The sequence below is a fragment of the Leguminivora glycinivorella genome, chromosome 27, assembly GCF_023078275.1.
Source record: "Leguminivora glycinivorella isolate SPB_JAAS2020 chromosome 27, LegGlyc_1.1, whole genome shotgun sequence".
Taxonomy (NCBI): domain Eukaryota; kingdom Metazoa; phylum Arthropoda; class Insecta; order Lepidoptera; family Tortricidae; genus Leguminivora; species Leguminivora glycinivorella.
The window spans coordinates 5,096,008-5,116,479 of record NC_062997.1 but is presented as its reverse complement, the minus strand read 5'-3'; the positions used below and the strand labels follow the sequence as shown (position 1 = coordinate 5,116,479).

General features: G+C 38.0%; 2 protein-coding genes and 1 non-coding gene across 5 annotated transcripts in view; 2 read left to right on the top strand and 1 right to left on the bottom strand.

Moving 5' to 3' along the window:
* Nucleotides 1-940, top strand: part of LOC125240213 (acetyl-CoA carboxylase) — a 143,427-nt gene extending 142,487 nt beyond the window's left edge. The window contains exons 50-51 of the mRNA XM_048148036.1: nucleotides 20-160; nucleotides 487-940. Of these exons, the coding sequence (XP_048003993.1) occupies nucleotides 20-160; nucleotides 487-552 (207 nt within the window). The 3' untranslated portion in view covers nucleotides 553-940. The remainder of the gene's footprint in view (nucleotides 1-19; nucleotides 161-486) is intronic.
* Nucleotides 941-10,383: 9,443 nt separating this feature from the next.
* On the bottom strand, nucleotides 10,384-20,247 carry LOC125240266 (vacuolar protein sorting-associated protein 37A-like). 3 transcript variants are annotated; one of them, XM_048148125.1, is made up of 7 exons: nucleotides 20,127-20,247; nucleotides 19,646-19,981; nucleotides 17,593-17,734; nucleotides 16,186-16,278; nucleotides 15,452-15,552; nucleotides 12,197-12,309; nucleotides 10,384-10,635 (listed from the first exon to the last, which is right to left on the bottom strand). In XM_048148125.1, exons 2-7 carry the CDS (start codon nucleotides 19,960-19,962, stop codon nucleotides 10,514-10,516), a joined length of 888 nt encoding a protein of 295 aa, XP_048004082.1. In that variant the 5' UTR covers nucleotides 19,963-19,981; nucleotides 20,127-20,247; the 3' UTR covers nucleotides 10,384-10,513. The 3 variants fall into 3 exon arrangements, with proteins under 3 accessions (XP_048004082.1, XP_048004081.1, XP_048004080.1); XM_048148124.1 differs by having other exon boundaries at nucleotides 15,452-15,568; nucleotides 16,202-16,278; XM_048148123.1 differs by lacking the exon at nucleotides 15,452-15,552 and having other exon boundaries at nucleotides 16,085-16,278.
* Nucleotides 12,043-12,116, top strand: Trnas-cga. Its single transcript has one exon. It is a non-coding gene; the product is annotated as a tRNA-Ser (tRNA).
* Nucleotides 20,248-20,472: the final 225 nt, after the last annotated feature.

The following is a 20,472-nucleotide window of genomic DNA, read 5'->3' as shown; positions in this document are numbered from 1 at the left end:
CAAATTAATTGATTTTCAGTCTCACCAATGGGAGCGAGACAACGAGGCAGTTTCCAAGTGGTTCGAGGCTCAAACGTGCGACGACAACTCGGTGCTGGAACGAAACCTCCGCGCCATCAAACAGGATTCCGTCATGAACGCCGTCAACAGCCTTGTTATGGTAACTATACAATACATAGCATTTATATATTATACAGGGTACCCGGTAATTAATGGACAACCTTTTAACAACCAAGAGGGCACCTTATATTGGTCCAGAAAATCGACTTTATGGTTTAGTAAAAGTCGCCTGTAAATTTTCACACTTTTTAAAATTTTAATACTACCTAAAATTGCAGATGCTAATGGTGAATTATCGACTAAGCTTTTTGTATTGTAATAATAATAAAAAATATAAAACGTAAACCAAGTGTCTCATTACTTTTGTGCCAATCCAATATTATTTTAGTAACTGAAATAGTCTAAAAATGGTAACTTTTTTTACAGGAACTAACACCGTCTCAGCGAGCGGAATTCATCAGGAAACTCACAGCTTTAGAAATGGAGCAATAGGACGCCGGTAGATAGAACAAATTATATTTAGAATAAGGCCTGAATGAACGCTCAATCACACCTCTGACAATGGCGATCAAATATATGAAAGAGGCGCGTTCCTACGTACACAGTCTAAGCTCGTGTAGGTGAACGCGTACCATGCTTGTGTGAGTGAGAGACAGGTAACTGTGAGACGAGATCGGGAGGGGGGGGGGGGCAGCGGGGAGTGGCCATACTGTACGATAGTACACTTTATCATACTGTGCTCATATTGCGCGATCACTCAGGCCTGAAGCTAGGAACATACTACGCGGACGTCCGTCGTAAATCGACCGCGACCGCGACCGATCAGTGTGCACGGTCACAAAACATCCAGCGAGCCAGATTTCGATCGGACGTCCATGCGCTCAAGGCCACGTCCACGTCCGTCGACCGATAGTTTGCACGGTTAAGTGTATATTCATTGTCCAGATCCCCGTCCGCGGTCGATCGACGACGGACGTCCGCGTAGTGTGTTCCTAGCTTTAGAGTCATATCACAACCCGCTCACTACCCGGGACCCGTGACACTGAAAGTGTTAGTTAACTTTATATGTGACGTCCCACGGGAAAACTGCTTTCTCCTCAAATCAGGCCGCTGCGCTGAACGAAGTTACCGCTTCACGGCTTCGTCTAACACGAAAATAGTATACATACCTTGGCCAAAAAAGCCTTTAATCATATGTGTTTGGATACATTTCTTACTTTACTGGCTTAGGTATGTAATCTACTATATTGATTCTTGATCTTTTATCGTGGCATGACACATAAATTGTTCGTTTTTACCTTAGATGCAAAGAGGAATAAGTAAGGGAAGAAAGTTATTTGTAGTGACATCTAGCGACAATCACGCGTCAAATAGCTTAAATTATCAGTACCACTACTCGACACTAGGTGCCAACAGTGTTGCGTCTGCCAATAATGTAATATTAAAACAGTTTACAATTTATATTACAAGCAGAAGGAATTGAAAACAGAGTACTGATTAATACTATTGTAATATTAGCTTAAAATTGTTGAGCATTAGACTTTTTGTTCATCGCGACATCTATTGACAAGTAGCAGTACTAGGGTTGTAAATAGAAAAAAAACCAAATGTTTTTTTTTTTTCAGAATTGTGAAAAAAAAAACATGAAAAAAAACTGAGCACCTTGGTTTTTTTTCTGAATATGGTTTTTTTTCAGATGAACAAATAATACGACGATAACGGTTTTTCGTGAGTTGTAACGTGTTTCAATAACAATAACGTAAATTTTAATTCAATTAACATTCAGTATACAAACGTTTATTGGGGAATCCCCGATGCTGCGTGTAGCGTGGAGAGGCGGTGGAGTTGCCAACAGTAAAAAGTGATAACTACCAACTACAGATTTCGTAAATGTTACTTTTATAAGACCAGAAATTAGTTATTTGATTAAATTCGTTTAATAGTTAAATTTAAGTCTAAAAAACCGTATAAAAGTATTAACTACTTTCAAATTTTGAGATTTCGTACTTTATAAAAAAAACATACTCCAGAAAAAAAACTGTTTTTTTTTCACGGTTTTTTTTCATGTTTTTTTTTTCAAGCCAGAAAAAAAACCGTTTTTTTGCAACCTCAAGCAGTACTGATAATTTACGCTAGTTGACGCGTGAATGACGCTAGATGTCGCTACAAATAACTTGCATTTACTGAGTTACAACTCTTCCCTTACTTATTCCTTTATACTTAGAGGTTAGAATTACCTTTTATAAACACACAGATATGTTATTTATTATATATTATGTTGTAAAAAAGCTATAGGTATTCCTAAAATTGTTACCTTTTTATTTTAATGTAAAATATTCCACCATGAAATACTCTTGCTGAAAAGATGAACACGTTGAAAAGTAGACATTTTCCATTGTATATTACCTATTTCAATTTGAATCTGAATATTTATTTAGTTTAATACAATGTAACTAAGTGTAATTCTTTATTTAAGTAGTTTTAAATATAGGTCCGTCCTATCATAAATTAAATATAACAAGATCATACCATCCCGTACATTAAAATGCGACCGCCTACGAACGCGCTTACACTCCACCACACATAGATGGCGCCACAAAAAGTGCCTTGTTGCCACCGATTATTTGTAGATTGTTAAGTGTCACTTTCGAGCCATAAATCTATGTCAAAAGTGACACTTAACGCCATCTACAAGTATAATCGAAAGCTACAAGACATTTTTTTTGTAGCGCCATCTATGTGTGGTGTTATGTGGTGGAGTGTAAGCGCGGTCTTAGGCGGTCGCATTTTAATGTATGGGATGGTATGATCTTGTTATATTTAATCTATGGTCCTATTCAAGAAAGGCTACAAGTCTTAAAATTCTAAGGATTACTCTAAGGGACAACCGGAGAAAATCTATAAACAATACAAATGTAAGGGTTTTTTGGGTAAGACTGTTTTCACATTATCCGATCCGATATCGGATGTCGGAAGGATTTCAGTAGAAAAAATCCAAGATGGCGCCTGTAATGTATGGGATATCGGTCCGACATCCGATATCGGATCGGATAATGTGAAAACGCACTAAGGAGTTTAAACAATGTTTATCCAAGGGTTAGTGTAGTCATAGATTAAATATAAGATCATACCACCCCGTGCATTAAAATGCGACCGCCTAACGCGCATACACTACACCACACATAGATGGCGCCACAAAAAAATGCCTTTTTGCCATCGATTATTTGTAGATTGGTGTCAAAACGGGTCGAGTATTATAGAGAGTTACTGTCTAAGTAAAATGTGTAATCACAGTGCATAGACTGCCATCTCTCGACACAACCTTAGAACTTTTGAACCTCAGTTTTGACAATTTGGCTCGTATTTTTAGGTTGATATGTACTAAAATGTCAAATATTAATATTAGCGCCATCTAGCTGAGCGTTCCCCAATAGTGTAACGCCATCTAGGCCACCGTACCTTTTTATGGCTTTGAGGTACGTTTTTTTCTTAGACTTTATCCGTCTATACAGAGTTACATATGTCTTTGAATGGCGTTAAGTGTCACTTTCGAGCTATAAATCTATGTCAAAAGTGACAACGCCATCTACAAGTATAATCGAAAGCTACAAGACATTTTTTTGTTGCGCCATCTATGTGTGGTGTAGTGTATGCGCGTTCTTAGGCGGTCGCATTTTAATGTATGGGATGGTATGATCTTCTATTTAATCTATGGTATAGTGTATATAAAAATGAACAAAATACGTTAATGACGGCCAACCATATCTTAGCACTAAAAATGGCGCGAATAATTAAACCTTCGCTCTTACTTTTTCAATCAATTTTGTAAGTTTTTTGGCTCCGAAGTCAAGGTTTAGGAAGGCACGTTTTTTATGAAGACAGCAGGCTAGTTTCCTACTAGTCAAATCAGCTTCTTTTTATGAACTGTCAAAACGATTTGCTAATATGGAATTACTATGAAATACTGAGGAGTGACGTCACGGTTTCATTTACTTTATATCTTTCTCTTTGACTTATTAAATAGAAATTATGTTTAAACACAACTACTGACTTGTCAGTAGTTGCTGACAGGTTGACTGGAAGAGATCCCTTATAGGGATAAGTTCGCCTTTGTACACCATAACTATACTGTATTTCTATGTCCTAACTTGTCTTATGTACAATAAAGTGTTTACATACATACATACATACTACTGTCCATATTTTTCTTCTAATTATGTGGTGCTTTATTTCATGCACTGCATAAAATATTTTATTTTAAGTATAGGAAACTAGCCTATTGAGGTGAGCTCAAATTTTTTCAAATTTCCAGCCTTTTTTAGTGCCAAGATTTGGTTTACCGTCTACATTACCTTTATTTTACTATTTATAAGGGTAAAAACCAAAAATGTTAGTCTTTTTTGTAAATCTCATCCTATAGAAGGTACAAAATTTACATTCCCATATATTATTATTTATATTTCTTCTAAACCTTTTTGTATATGAAAGGTTATAGAATGTGTTCACAATTTTGCAATTAAAATGAACAAATATATATCTATATGTGATGGAGTTGATATTTCATTTTGTTACAAGTTTTTATTCAACTTGCCTTGTTAGTGTGCGTCAAAACGTAGAACTAAATTTGACCCACTTCCCGGTTTCCTATTGAGCTGAAATTTTGCACACATATGTAAACCACGTGACAATGCAATATTATGGTATCATAGAGCTGATCTGATGATGGAGCAGAAAGGTGGTCATAGGAACTCTGTTATGAAACGTCGTATCCCCATCGAGTAAGGGGTTTTTAGAAACGTCTCGGAGAGCAGTAGATGACTGTTGAAAGAAAGGTACAGTCGGCGATAAAAGCTTGTGCCAAAAATTTAATTTTTGCAAAAAAACTTAGTTTAATAAAAGTGCTCTGTTAGAAATGCATGTATGTGTTTTGGGAAAATTAATATTAATTTTGTTACTATATTTGCTAAAGCAATAAAATTATTTAATTTTAGCATTTCTCAGTTTTTATTTATTTTACTGTATCAATTCAAAAATTCCCTTTTAATAGGCGAGACTACTAAAAAAAAGTAATTAGTCCGTCAGTTAGATTATCAAAGAATTTTAGACACGTATTTTTTCTTTTTTCTCGTGAACGAAAAATGACGACGGTACAATGCGTTGAATTTTCGCGTGATCACGCCTAGGTACAATTTTTACTTAGAAGTGACGTCACAAGCCCAGAACTTTGATGCTCTATATCTTTGTATTTTTTCATTAATTAGAAAAAAATATGTGTTCAGTATTTTTGGACGATCTAACTGACGGACTAGACAGAATGCCATTTTTTTTATGTAGTCGTGATCTCTGTTGAATTCGAAATAGACATAAGAGCTTTTTTTGTTATGACACTATATCGCTAAGTATCAAGTAAACATTCTAATAAAATTGTAATGCTAACGAAAAACTTTATAAGTATGTGATGGTGCACATTAAAAAGGACCAAGGTGTCTGTTTCGAGGCACTACACAAAAATAAGTGGTTGTAAAAGATGAGGTAAGGTACTCCCATTTCTTTGCACCATCAGCTCAACGAGGGTGCGATGTGCTGATGACGGGAGGACTTACGGAACTAATTTGTTCCGTCTATTGTCCTTGGCAACCCGAACCCTCCTTGGAACTTGTGCACTCCTTTTTGCTGTGTACTTAACACAGCAAAAGGAAACGCGCATGTGACACTGTTTGAGTTGCAGGCGTCCATAGGTTACGGTGACCGCTTTACATCAGGCCGTATGCTTGTTTGCCACCGACGTAGTATTAAAAAAAAACCATCACAGAGCTAGGTTAAGCCTGTGCTAACTTGTCAAAGTCATCTTACTAAGACATGATACCATACTCCTTCTTGTTATCGGTGCAGAGCTAAAGCACTGGTCCCACCAAAAGCGCCCGTGGCTTCAAACTTCTACCCTCCATTTTAGGGAAATGGGGGGTTAGAAAACAACAAAAATTAGCCTATATCACTCTCTATCCCTTCAACTATCTCCACTTAAAAAATCACGTCAATTCGTCGCTCCGTTTTGCCGTGAAAGACGGACAAACAAACAGACACACTTTCCCATTTATAATATTAGTATGGATTACTGTCAAAGTAAAATGGGTTGTCACAGTGCGACTGCCATCTCTCGACACAGGCTCAAACTTTAGGACCAGTTTTGACAATAGGCTAGTTTCCTACTAGTCAAATCAGCTTCTTTTTAAGAACTGTCAAAACGATTTGCTAATATGGAATTACTATGAAATACTGAGGAGTGACTTCACGGTCAGTTCATTTACTTTATATCCATCTCTTTGACTTATTAAATAGAAATTACGTTTAAATATAACTAGTTAACTACTGTCCATATTTTTCTTCTAATTATGTATTACTTAATTTCGTGCACTGCATAAAATATTTTATTTTAAGTATAGGAAACGAAACGAAAATTTGGTCCGTATTCTAAACTTGATATGTGTTAAATTGTCAAATATTAATATTAGCGCCATCTAGCCGAGAATCAACCAAAGGTGTAGCGCCATCTAGACGACCGTATATTTCTCTTGATGGTTCCAAGGTTATTTCTTAGACTTTATCTGTCTATACGGAGTTACATATAGACTTATATTGACCGGGATATAGACCGTGATTAAGTACCTTTTTGATTTTTGTCGAGCTCCCGATATTTCGACGCAGTTGCATGTATCACGGAAAACTGAAGGCGGGTGGATCTCAAAGTTAAACGTAATCATCATCTTTGCGTTATCCCGGCATTTGCCACGGCTCACGGGAGCTTGGGGTCCGCTTTGACAACTAATCCCAAGATTCGGCGTAGGCACTAGTTTTACGAAAGCGACTGCCATCTGACCTTCCAACCCGAAGGGTAACTAGGCCTTACTGGAATTAGTCCGGTTTCCTCACGATGTTTTCCTTCACCTAAAAGCGACTGGCGAATATCAAATGATATTTCGAACATAAGTTCAGAAAAACTCATTGGTACGTAATCACGGTCTATATAAGTAATGAAAATAACCGTGAATCATTCAAAACTCTTAATAGAGTTACATACATATGTATGTCTTTGGTAGGTAGCAAGTTTAATTCTACTAATCCTAAGAATTGTTACTGATGTAACTGGAAATGAGCTTCTCTTATGAATCAGGGTTAGGTGACATTTTTGTAGAAATTGTTTATGTATAAATATTATAGTTTAGTAACTTATTTGTTATTATAATTTGGGGTCCACAATAATTATTTTAAGAAATCTGTATGGGTATATTCTATTTCAAAACTACGCAAAATGTTATCATCAGGCACTGGTCCCACCGCGAGCTAGTAAGCTATGAGCTATCGGCTATAAAAACGAACAAAAGATAATCACTCCCGTGTAAATAAAAGAGACACGGCGATGTTTATAGCTACTCGCCCAGCGGTGAGCTATTAAAATCGCCGCGTCTCTTTTATTTGCAGGAGTGCTTATCTTTTGTTCGTTTTTCTACTCCCGTGTTGTTATTCGTCATTTACAGTGTCGTGCATAGATCGTTAAAACCCTACATAAAAGATGCCCGCCCCCGCCCGGCGCCCCGCGCACCCACGCATACGATATAGTTCTTAAAGGATTCAAAGGATTGTTAGGAAGCCTTTAAGGGATATAGCGTGGGTGCGCGGGGCGGCGGGGGCTGGTGGCGGCGGCGGCGCGGGGGAGTGCGGGGACAGGGTGAGGCAGGAGCAGAGGGGAGGCCGACAAGTCAAAATACAGGAAATAGTGCGAATTTCACGAAAGCTATTCTAGAAAACTATTAAAAAGTAAGTGCATGGTCGTAGAAAAAGTATTGTATGCAACGGTGTTTAACTGAGTCAAAAAATACTCGTGGCGTCTTAATAACAATTTTCGGCTTCGCCTCAAATTGTTACCCACGCCACTCGTCTTTTTTGACCTCCTTTAAACGCCTGTTGCATAAAATACTATTTTATAGCCGATAGCTCATAGCTTACTAGCACGGTCGTGTGTTAAAGTCTTGTCCTTTTCGCACTAAGTATTTGTACGCCGCACTAGAGACGCACCGATGAGGTTTATCATACTAGTGTGCTACGCCCGCAGGTGATAAAAAATCACGTGAAAGTATTCTTTAATAGTAACTTCAATATCGATTGTATTTTCTAAGCAAGAAGTTACAGATTGTAATATTAAGCGTTTAATAAGAAAAACCATTAACTTTTACGAAAAATTGCAAATTTTTCAAATTAGTTATTGTTTTTTTTTTCTAAAATTGTCAATGACGAGCAGGACTATTGGGCAGTTGGTAATTTTCGAGAAAATCCTTTATTTTTATACGATTTTTAAAATATTTGCGTAAATTTTGAAATAGAATATTATAGTAATAGATACTATGTCTATCGCACGATATTTGTGTTCGGATAAATCGTGTTATGAAAAATGCAATATTGTTCTTTGGTATGGCGGTCATGCGAACGGTGTGCGAGCGAGACGCTAGGTATTGTTGTCTCGCTCACACATGACCGCGTGTCTCATATCGTAGTATGCTTGTGTAGGTGTTTGCTGGTTTATAAATGCATGAAGTTTCCAATAAAAGGCTGTTGAAAGACACTGTTTTATTATAATACACTAAACCCTTTTAAATCTAGCAATAGATTAAATATTAGATCATTCCATCCCATACATTAAAATGCGACCGCCTGAGAACGCGCATACACTGCACCACACATAGATGGCGCCACAAAAAAAATGCCTTGTTGCCACCGATTATTTGTAGATTGGCGTTAAGAGTCACTTTCGAGCCATAAATCTATGTCAAAAGTGACACTTAACGCCATCTACAAGTATAATCAAAAGCTAGATTACATAGAAATTTTCAGTCGGTTGGCCGGCCAGCGCTGGCGCCAACTGCCAACATACGACCAAGTAGCCCTCTACACGCTTGGCCAAGGGGCTGGTCCAAGGATTGGTACAGCGGCTTTAAGGAACTCCATAGTTTATTAATTGTGCAAATAAAAGACATTTTAAATATTGCAAATATCGATTTATTGCACAAACCTTGTTACATTATTACATAAATACAGTAAGAACGTCTTACTTGTAATATATAAATATTATACAATACAATATTATTAATATTCAATGTTCATAAATCTGTATAGTTCGCGGTCAGAATTTTTCAATGTTTATTTCTTTACGTACCCACAGACACATCACTTAATGTTGGGGGATGAAATAGTACATTACGATACAAGTGCGTAAAAAAGGAAGTTCGAAACGAGTGGCGATAAATTAAAACACGACCGAAGGGAGTGTTTTAAATAGACATGAGTTTCGAATTTTCTTTTCGCACGTGTATGGTACGACGTTTTTCAGTACAGATGAGCCTCCAAAGTTTCGACCTAGCATATAATGAACCACTTCTCGCACTAGTGCGTAAAAAAACACCATCTGTACTGAAAAAATACTTGCATGTACAGTCGACTACAAAGAGATGTAACATTTTCACCTTATTACAATGCAATAAAGTGAAAAGTGGATACATTTTTTTATAGTCGACTGTACAAAGACGCAGGTAAGTATAACGGGTTAGCACTGATTGACTGGCACGTTATCTACTCGCGGATTAGCAAAGGAATGTTCTAGATTTTGAATCTGGAAAATGGATTGCCGCAAAGTAACGCATTCTTCCATAGATTACATGTTTTTAACCCCCGACGCAAAAACGACGGGGTGTTATAAGTTTGACGTGTCTGTCTGTGTGTCTGTCTGTGACATCGTAGCTCCCGAACGGATAAACCGATTTAGATTCAGTTTTTTTTGTTTGAAAGCTGAGTTAGTCGGGAGTGTTCTTAGCCATGTTTCATGAAAATCCACTATGTCGCGGTCGGGGGTTTTTCAAAATTTTAATTTTGTGTTTTTTTTTATGAGATAGGAGGCAAACGAGCAGACAGGTCGCCTGATGGTAAGCGATCACCGCCGCCCATGGACACCCGAAACACCAGAGGTGTTGGAGGTGCGTTGCCGGCCTTTAAGATGGGTGTACGCTCTTTTCTTGAAGATTTGAAGGTCGTATCGGTCCGGAAATACCGTAGGCGACAATTCATTCCACAGGTTAGGTTATCAATTATCATGTTTTTAACACCCGACGCAAAAACGACGGGGTGTTATAAGTTTGACGTGTCTGTCTGTCTGTCTGTCTGTCTGTCTGTCTGTCTGTTTGTCTGTCTGTGTGTGTGTCTGTCTGTGGCATCGTAGCTCCCGAACGGATGAACCGATTTAGATTTAGTTTTTTCTGTCTGAAAGCTGAGTTAGTCGGGAGTGTTCTTAGCCATGTTTCATGAAAATCGGTCCACTATGACGCGGTCGGGGGTTTTTCAAAATTTTAATTTTGTGGTTAGGTTATTTTGTTGAGTGTATGAGTATATTCGTCTGTAGCCATCTGCCCTAGGTGGCGCGGTGTAGCTGCGCTAGCTGATGTGCTAGTCTCTCTTCCCTCGCCCTTCGCGCCTGGCCGCGGGCGCGCGTTTCGGCGAACTGCGAGATAAAACTCTCCACTGGCATCTTACCTGAAAAAGAAGGATATTTTTTAATACAGTTGCTCAAAAAGTGCCCGTTTTTTGGCTGTTTAGCGTGCGAGAAGTTGGTTTTTACGCACTAGTGCGTAAAAAGTATGCGTTCCATTTTACGACTACTTACCGAGTTGTTTTAATATTAGTCTAGTTTACTAAGACGGAATAAAACTATAAACATACTATTAAGGCATTAATATTTAAAACATTGATATTTCCTATGTAATTGTTTACTTTTAGTCATATTAAACATAATTTATAAAATGGTTTATATTTTGAAGAAATAGGTCGCAATGAGTCGTGTAAACAGAATGGAACGAAACGCGTCTTCTGTCAAATTAGAGTCGTCTCTTGATGCAAGCACGTTCAAAAACCTTAATATGTTACGCGATTTGTCATAATTATTTAATGTTATTTGCAATATATCGAGGCATAAATGGGTCGATTGAATTAAAATATAAGTATACATTAAACAATCGTCCCAAATCGTAAATGATTATGTTTCTTCACTCGTCCCGAGATTTCGAGAGAATGTCTCGGGACTCGTGCGGTGATGACATACTTCTCGCACTAATAACGAAATGTACTATTATACCATTCACGAAATAAAGCATCAGGTAAATATAAGAAAAACATGAGCCATTTTTTTTTTAATTTTCCACCTTGAAAAAATGTTGACTTGCCTTGTTAGTATGTCCGTTGGGTCAAAACGTAGCAGCTTTTGACCCACTTCCCGGTTTCCGATTGAGCGGAAATTTTGCATACATATGTAAATCACGTGACAATGCAATATTATGATATTATGGTATCATGGAGCTGATCTGATGATGGAGCAGAAAGGTGTTCATAGGAACTCTGTTATGAAACGTCGTATCCCCATCGAGGAAGGAGTTTTTAGAAACGTCTCGCAGAGCAGTAGATGACTGTTGAAAGACAGGTACAGTCGGCGATAAAAGCTTGTGCCAACTAACCTAACCACAAAATTAAAAATTTTGAAAAAACCCCCGACCGCGACATAGTGGACCGAGTTTCATGAAACATGGCTAAGAACACTCCCGACTAACTCAGCTTTCAAACAAAAGAAACTAAATCGAAATCGGTTCATCCGTTCGGGAGCTACGATGCCACAGACACACACACACACACAGACAGACAAACAGACAGACACGTCACTTAACACCCCGTCGTTTTTGCGTCGGGGGTTAAAAATGATATTTTTGCAAAAAAACAGGCATCTTCTGGGCGAGCTCACTCCATCGTAGGCCACGTCTTTGCCTTTGGCTAGTCTGTGGCCAAGAGTAAGCTCATTTATAATAAAAAAAAACTTATTTCTCTATCGATGTAGGAATCAAATTATTTTATTAAATATTTTTTTTTTTTTTTTTTTTTTTAACACAAAACGGCGGTCGGGGTGGTGTAGCGGTCGAACACGTCAGCCGCGATAGCTGGAGACCCGGGTTCGATTCCCGGCTTCGCCACCAGTGGGCTTGATCGCTTTTTCTTTAGCTTATTGGTATCTATTTCAGTTTATAACTTATTCCTCTATGCCACTTCTTACCCAACAGAAACTGTTCTGCGATAGATTCCGCGTCTTCGTCTGCCTTCAAAGCAGCCGTCTTCAGACAATCTCTTATGCGGTGCGGATCATATTCCTCCGACAATTTCTGATGTCTGCGAACAAACGAAATTGTTAGAAACTACCACACTAGAGGCACAGTATAATAGGCTACTTGCCTCCTAGTCAAATCAGCTTCTTTTTAAGAACTGTCAAAACGAATTTGAACGACTTGCTAATATGGAATTTATAAGAGAACGAATTGAGTGACGTCACGGTCAACTCAGTTACTTTATATATTTCTACCTGACTTATTAAATAGAAATTGGATTTAAACAATAACTTCTATCCATGTTTTTCTAATAATTGTCTGATGCTTTATTTCGTGCATGTATGCAATATGTATACAATATTTTATTTTAACTACAGTCAAGTTGCCTATAGGGCCATATTTTTCAAAGATGTCCACGTCACTTTTTTTGTAACATGGGTATTTTTTACGCGATTCATACTCAGAATCGCGAGGTCTTAGAAAAATGTGCCAAGATTTCCATACATTTTTCAGACCTTCCATTCCGTTACTGCCATACAAAATGTATTAAAAAAATGGTAACGGAATGGGAAAAAAACCTTGGGACACTTTTTTTCTCCTATTAGGATTGAAAGAGCTCGCGATTCGGAGTGGAAACCACATAAAAAATTCCAAATCCAAAAAATGTGGGGTGGACAACTTTGAAAAAATTGCCCAATAAAGAGTACTTAAGTCTATAATAAGTCATAGTTCATAAGTCTATTGATAACTGCCCCCCGTTCAAGTTATGGAAGTTTCTGAAGTCACTTGGGCTGGGCAAAGTTCCTCATCGTTCCACGGGCCTTCTAGATCTAGATCTCATGAATCAGCACTTTAGCACATCTCCGGTGACTTTAGATCCTCTCGTCAAACAAGCAACTCTATCCTCTCTTGATAATGCTCCTAGACCTGTCCCTGACTCTTCTTCTTTTACTCTTGTCAGTATCTCTCCACATGAGGTTATTTCAATGTTAAAAAATGTTAAGACGAGGGCTGTCGGGGAGGACCATCTTAGCCTGGATATGCTTATGCTCGTGGCGGATTCAATCGCTCCAATTCTATCAGAAATCATTAACTTTTCCTTTACTTCCGGTACATTCCCTGTTATGTGGAAATTAGCTCACGTCATACCCCTACCTAAAATTTCTAATCCCACGTGACCTTCCCAATACCGTCCCATATCCATCCTCCCAGTGTTATCGAAAATTGTCGAACATTTTGTTAATAACCACCTTCTCTCATATTTCCACAGGCATGAGTTGTTGAATCGCTTTCAGTCGGGTTTCCGTCCCGGGCATAGCACTGTCACGGCTCTGGTGAAGGTTACCGATGACATTCGTCTTAATATTGAAAATAAAAAGCTTACGCTTCTCGTACTTTTGGACTTCAGTAGTGCTTTTAATACAGTAGATTTTGATATCCTTCTTCATATTCTTCGTACTTTTAATGTGTCACAGACGGCTTTATCTTGGTTCCGTAACTACCTCTTTGGGAGACGCCAGCGTGTCAGGGTCGACGACGAGATTTCGGATTGGTGTGATCTGTCTGCTGGTGTTCCCCAGGGAGGGATACTCTCTCCTCTCCTATTCTCAATTTTTATTAATGGCATTACTGAATCCTTAAAGTGTAGTTTTCATCTCTACGCGGATGATTTGCAAATTTACGCGTCGGCTAGCATGGACAAGTTTCCTCATCTTGTCAATAAAATCAACAGCGACCTTGAGTCAATACGTCTCTGGGCTCACAAGTTTGGGTTGAAAGTGAATGCGTTGAAGTCGCAGGCGATTGTCATCGGTGGCCCTCACTTTGTGTCCAAACTGTCGGAAATGGTGGTACCCAACGTAATTTTTGATCGGAACAATTATCCCATTTTCCTCTACAGTGAAAAACTTGGGTATCACCATAGATCAAACTTTGTCCTGGGCAGCTCACGTCGCTGATGTTAACAATAAAGTGTTTGCGTCTCTCCACTCGCTGAGGCGTTTACAAAATTTTCTTCCACTTCAAACAAAAATAACACTTTCTTCGTCATTGTTGCTTCCTTTGTTAGATTACGGTGATATCGCTTTTCTGGACCTTAGTGAGGAGCTGCTTGACAAACTCGAGCGGTTGCAAAACTTGTGTATCCGTTACATCTATGGTTTGCGTAAGTTTGATCGCGTATCCCAGTTCCGATCTCAGCTTGGCTGGCTGCCGATTCGCCGTCGTCGAGACGTGCATGTCCTGTCACTGCTTTTTAATGTCTTATTTAATCCGTCTTCGCCACGTTACCTTTCCGAAAGATTTAGTTACTTGGCTGCTGGCAGTAATCACCGTTTGCGATCTAGCGCCAATCTTGCTCTTGCAATTCCACCCAATAAGACGCGGACATACAGAAAATCCTTTTCTGTCTATGCCGTTAAATTGTGGAATGAGATACCGGTGTCCGTGAGGCAATCCCAATCTGTAGCAGCACTCAAGAATAACCTTAAAAAACTATGGCTTTCCGACACTAATTTTTTTTTTTTATCGGATTGTTTTTTTTTTCTTTTCTCTCTTTTTGTTTCTCTTTAATTTTTATCTATTTTTTTTTTAATTGTCGTCTTGCTTTGTGGTTCGAATTAATATCCATATACTTTTTGGTCTAAGTACCTATATAAATATATATTTTATGAATATTTGTTTATTTATTATTATATTATTATATATGTATATATTGGTGTATTAATGTAATTGTATATGTATATATTTGTTACCATGTGTATACAAAATTTGCATTTAATTCTTTTAGTGGTTGTACATTTTTGAATTCGTCACTCATCGTTAATTCGCTTCTACTCATTTCCTCAAAGGTTGACTGGAAGAGATCCCATTAAGGGATAAGTCCGCCTACATTGTATATTACTGACTCTGTAACTGTGTCTCTTTTGTTTTCTTTATGTACAATAAAGCTTAAACATAATACATACATACATACATACATACTATCGTACAGTATGGCCACTCCCGCTCCCCGCTAAAAGTTGCGCCCACCCCCTCTCGGTTACCTCACAGTTACCGCCTGTCAATTCAAGTGATAATTATCATGAAAGTGTGATAATTCTCATGATAATTGTGATAATTATCCTTCCGAACCCTGCTCCAGATTCAGGGCCAATAGTTGAGTACTGAGTAGTCTCCAGAAGTTCATCCTGCACATAAAGCCTCACCTAGTGTGCAGCTCCTCGTAGTTGATCTTCATCTGGAACAGCGCGGATATCCGGTTCACGACGTCAGTCTTCAGTTCCTCCAGCCTCTGTTGCTCCGCGATGTTGTCCCGGGCTATCCTCTCAGACTCATTTATTCATAACTAGCTTTTGCGGCTGCGGCTTCGCTCGCGTTAGAAAGAGACAAAAACTATCCTATGTCACTCTCCATCCCTTCAACTATTTCCACTTAAAAAAATCACGTCAACTCATCGCTCTGTTTTGCCGTAAAAGACGGATAAACAGACACACACACTTTCCCATTTATAATATGGATTTAAATTCCGTTAAGTTAAGCCAAAATTTTATTTCCATTGGTTTTGATGATATTTATTCAATTTGTTCTCCTAAAATCCAACTAAAAAACTTCATTTTGTTTGCTATAATCGATCCATAAATATCCACCTTAAGATCACAATAATTGTTGTGATAATTATCATGCAAATTGTGATAATTATCATGCAAATTGTGATAATTATCATGAAAGTGTGACAATTCTCATGACAATTGTGATAAATATCCTTCTGAACCCCGCTCCAGATTCAAGGCCAATAGTTGAGTAGTCTCCAGAAGTTCGTTCTGCACATAAAGCCTCACCTAGTGTGCAGCTCCTCATAGTTGATCTTCATCTGGAACAGCGCGGATATCCGGTCCACAACGTCAGTCTTCAGTTCCTCCAGCCTCTGTTGCTCCGCGATGTTGTCCCGGGCTATCCTCTCGATGCTCAGCATGAGCTCTTCTGTCTCCAGGTTCAGGGCCAGGAGTTGGGGGGTGGTTTCTAGAAGTTTGTCCTGTTGGCAATATTTTGAGTCAATATTAGAAATGGGCCGAATATTCGGTAAATATTCAGTATTCGGCATATTCGGCAAGTTTTTCAATGTTCGTATTCGACCGAATAATTCGGTTGTATTGCCGATTATTTACCGAATAAACAAAGTAAATTACTAATGAAGATCTTACGTATTCCATTGGATAATAAGCTCCTATTTTAGTAGCTTTCTAAGGAACTACCAAAAATGCGTCAAAATATAAGCACAATTGTTTTGTAAAAAAGTTAAATAACCGAAGTTTAAGAGTTAGTTATATGGCTATAAAAATATTTAATCATGTACCTGATGAGTTCAAAACCCTGCCAACATGCCAATTTGAAAAAAAAATGTATAAGTGGCTACTGCAAAAATGTTTTTACTCGGTACAAGAACTTTTTGAATGACTTTGCTGATTATGTTAACTATATTATATTACCGCTGCACTATATACAATAATTTTGGAATGTTTATATTGTGTTGATTATGATTAATGTTAAATTTATGTTAGGTACTTAATTGATTATGTTAATTTTATGTTACATTATTTTCCCCTTCAACTTCATGTAAATATTTCAACGCCGTTGCATGCCGGCAGAATATGCTGTTCTAACACCTATTTTACTAACCAAAACTGTACCATATTCTCAGAAATAAATGATTATGATTATGATTATGTTGAGAAGAGTTCAGAGTTGTTTTAACTAAGTTTTAGTTATCCACTAAATTATAAGAACATAGTTGTAGTATGTATAACCATTATCAATAATTTCATAGTTTTAATCTTAACATTCGCTTTAAAAATATGGCGTAACCGAAGATCTGAACCGAATGTTCGGCCGAATATTCGTATTCGGCAAGGTCCATATTAGGCCCATCTCTAGTCAATATTTCAAGATCCTGACAGCCTTGAGAAGGCGTTGATCGTCGGACCAGTGGAGGGCCATCGTAAAAGAGCCGGATTACCCACGCGCTGGTTCAACACAATACAGAAGGTCACGCGCGTTGGGCTCCAGGGATCCTTTAGGAAGGCAAAAGATCGGCCTGAGTGGAGAGCACTGCAACGTACAGCGACTTATGGTGGTCACGACCCTCAGTCATGAGGTTTCGACGAAGAAGAAGAAGAAGAAGTCAATATTTATTTGATGACCGGTCTGGCTTAGCGCATAATCTCGGTAAGAGCAGCAGGCATGAATATATGTAGGTATGTGTTTTAATTGAACTCACATGATGCTGCAAATAATGTTAAATGGACAAGAAATCATGGTAGTTGTATATCATACCATTGTTTGAAGTTACCTGCAAGTCGGTGTTCTCGAGGATCTCATGCAGCTCCTCAATGGTGAGCTCCCCCAGCTCGGGGAATAACAGGGAGTGTGGGGCATGCGAGGGGCTGCTCTGTGGGGGCTCTTCTTCCACTGGCACTGCTTTCTGGAGCTCCCTGTAAGGGTATAATACCAAATGGTAACCTATCGATGTTTCGAAAATCCTTTGTCCGATTATCACTTGTCCGAAAACGGTTGACAGAATTTTTATAATCCAAATACATTGTTTACCATATTTTTAAAATGTCGCTAGTTTGCTATGCCACATTATCGTTTTCCCGAAACTCTATAACCAGAAGAACGGTTGCCAACTTTATCATTTGACAACCAATTTGTTAACCACCTTTTCATAAATCCGATGCTACATGACATCGAAATGTCATTTTCCTTAATATCATTTTATAGAAACTCAATAACCAGAAGAACGGTTGCCAATCTTATCATTTGACAACCGTTTCGTTAACACCTTTTCATAAATTCGATGCTACGCGACATCGAAATGTCGTTTTCCCTAATATAATTTTATAGAAACATTACAAAAAAATAGGTTAGGTTAGAAATGCGACCCCCACGGAAACAAACTTGCTAAGAAAAGTGGGTTAGGTTAGGTTAGAACTGCGACCATACAGAAACAAACTTGTGCTAGAGAAGTGGGTTAGGTTAGGTTAGAACTGCGACCATACAGAAACAAACTTGTGCTAGAAAAGTGGGTTAGGTTAGGTTAGAACTGCGATCATACAGAAGCAAACATTTGCTAAAAAAGTGGGTTAGGTTAGGTTAGAACTGCGACCCTTACGGAAACAAACATTTGCAAGAAAAGTGGGTTAGGTTAGGTTAGAACTGCGACCTTACAGAAACAAACTTGTGCTAGAAAAGTGGGTTAGGTTAGGTTAGAACTGCGACCCTCACAGAAACAAACATTTGTAAGAAAGTGGGTTAGGTTAGGTTAGAACTGCGACCCTACAGAAACAAACCTGATGGGGGATGACTGCTTTCCATCAGGCGGCTCGTCTGCTCGTTTGCTGCCTATTTCATAAAAAAAAAAAAAAAAAAACCTTTGCCACAAACTCTTATGGCAAGGACTCATAGGTCAAGTAAGAACTGCGACCGTGAGGGTCGGGAACAAACTTTTGTTAGAAAATTAAGGATTTATTGAACTTTTGATATAGGTGCTTAATAATATTTCGAATTATAAAACTATACGCCATACAAAATTGCTGTCAAATGAATACTTAGGAATTTTAATAAGTGTTAATTCGAATTTCGAACTTTTGATATAGCGGTTAAATAATATTTCGGAATAAAAACTTTACGCGACAAAAAGTAGTTGTTAAATGATTCTTAGGAATTTTAATAAGTGTTTCGAATCATAAGCGAAACAAAATTACAGCGAAATAAGAATCGGGAAAATAATAATAGGGGAAAAGTACTTTCGGGCAAACAAAACTTAGGCCAATTAATAAAATGGGAAGCGTTTTCGGGCTACTAATAATCGACATTACAATTTTCGACTTTTTGATAGGTAACCTACCAAATAAATGGGCTTACTCTTGGCCACAGACTAGCCAAAGGCAAAGACGTGGCCTATAATTTGACTTATTCCTCCTTCTTTTGAGCTCTAGACACTGTAAATTATATTTGTTTATTGAGCCTTCAAGCCTGCCAATTTCGCAGAAATTTTTGTGCTTCTTTTGCATATATGTATGTAAACTCATAGAAAAAAGTCCTTGTCATTTTAACAACTGCAAAAAAATCCTGTCTATATATAATAGACACAGAATATATAATAGTACAAGTATAGAAGGCTCACTACCTTACACAAAATGCAGCCATTCCAAATTCTTACCTACTTTGACAAACGGACCGCACTCAAGCAGCCGACATTGAATTCTATTGCGCCGCGTGAAGGTCGTCACCATTGAATGGGCCGCGAACTCGCGGTCGCCGTTATGTACTTATAGTGCAGCAATAGAATCGAGAAGTGAGCCGTCCCTGTCTATAATACATGACAACTATTATGTACTTACCTAATAACAGCATGCACAACTCGACCCAAATCAGAATGCACAGTGAACTGGATCAACCCCGGAGCCCCCACCACTTGACTCGAATGTTCCGCTACCCATGGATGTGACACCGGAGGATTCACCAATATCACTGGCTTCTCATTAGGAAACTCAGGCCCTAATATCACATTCAAGCTGAAAATCCTCCCGTTTATAGTGAAATCTACTTTGTATTCCGTGTTTTCAGTCACTTCTTGCACATTGTCATTGAATATTTTTAACGTATCAATTTGTCGTTTGCGGAGGTCTTGCTCGTTGTAATATTGACGTGGCAGCATAGCTGCTGTTTTAAATTCACTGTAGAAACAAAATTTATAATATGTTACTTTTATTTATGGCGAAAAACGAAATAACAAAAGTAGTGTTTCTAATCACTATAGTAATTTATTTAAATCATTGTATGCTGTAAAAATATTACTGTGGATTTAGACATATTGCTTACCAAGATGTGTTTTATTATCTTTGTACAAATTGTAACAAAATAAAAGCAAATAGCCTTTGGTTTACGGAGTATTTAGATTGGGATCAATAAATAATAAAAACAGTGAACAACGAGAACAAGCACAGATAACAACTGACAGATGACATTCGTTTTTGACATTGAGAAGTACGCGTTCGGAATGTTCGGAATTCATACCAAGATTCATACTAAGTTCACACTAGTTAGTATTATATTATTTGATAACAATATTCGTCAATTTACTATTTTAGCATAGTTATTTTATAACCTAGAACAGTTTGTTAAAATATAAGTGCGATACGTTGGGAAATATAAGGTCAAAATAATA

Coding starts and splice junctions, on each gene's coding strand:
- LOC125240266 (XM_048148123.1), bottom strand. CDS start 19,962: ATGCTGCCACGTCAATATTACAACGAGCAAGACCTCCGCAAACGACAA. Junction 17,735..19,645: donor GTTGTGCATGCTGTTATTAG/GTAAGTACATAA, acceptor ATACCCTTACAG/GGAGCTCCAGAAAGCAGTGC. Junction 16,279..17,592: donor TCGAGAACACCGACTTGCAG/GTAACTTCAAAC, acceptor TATTGCCAACAG/GACAAACTTCTAGAAACCAC.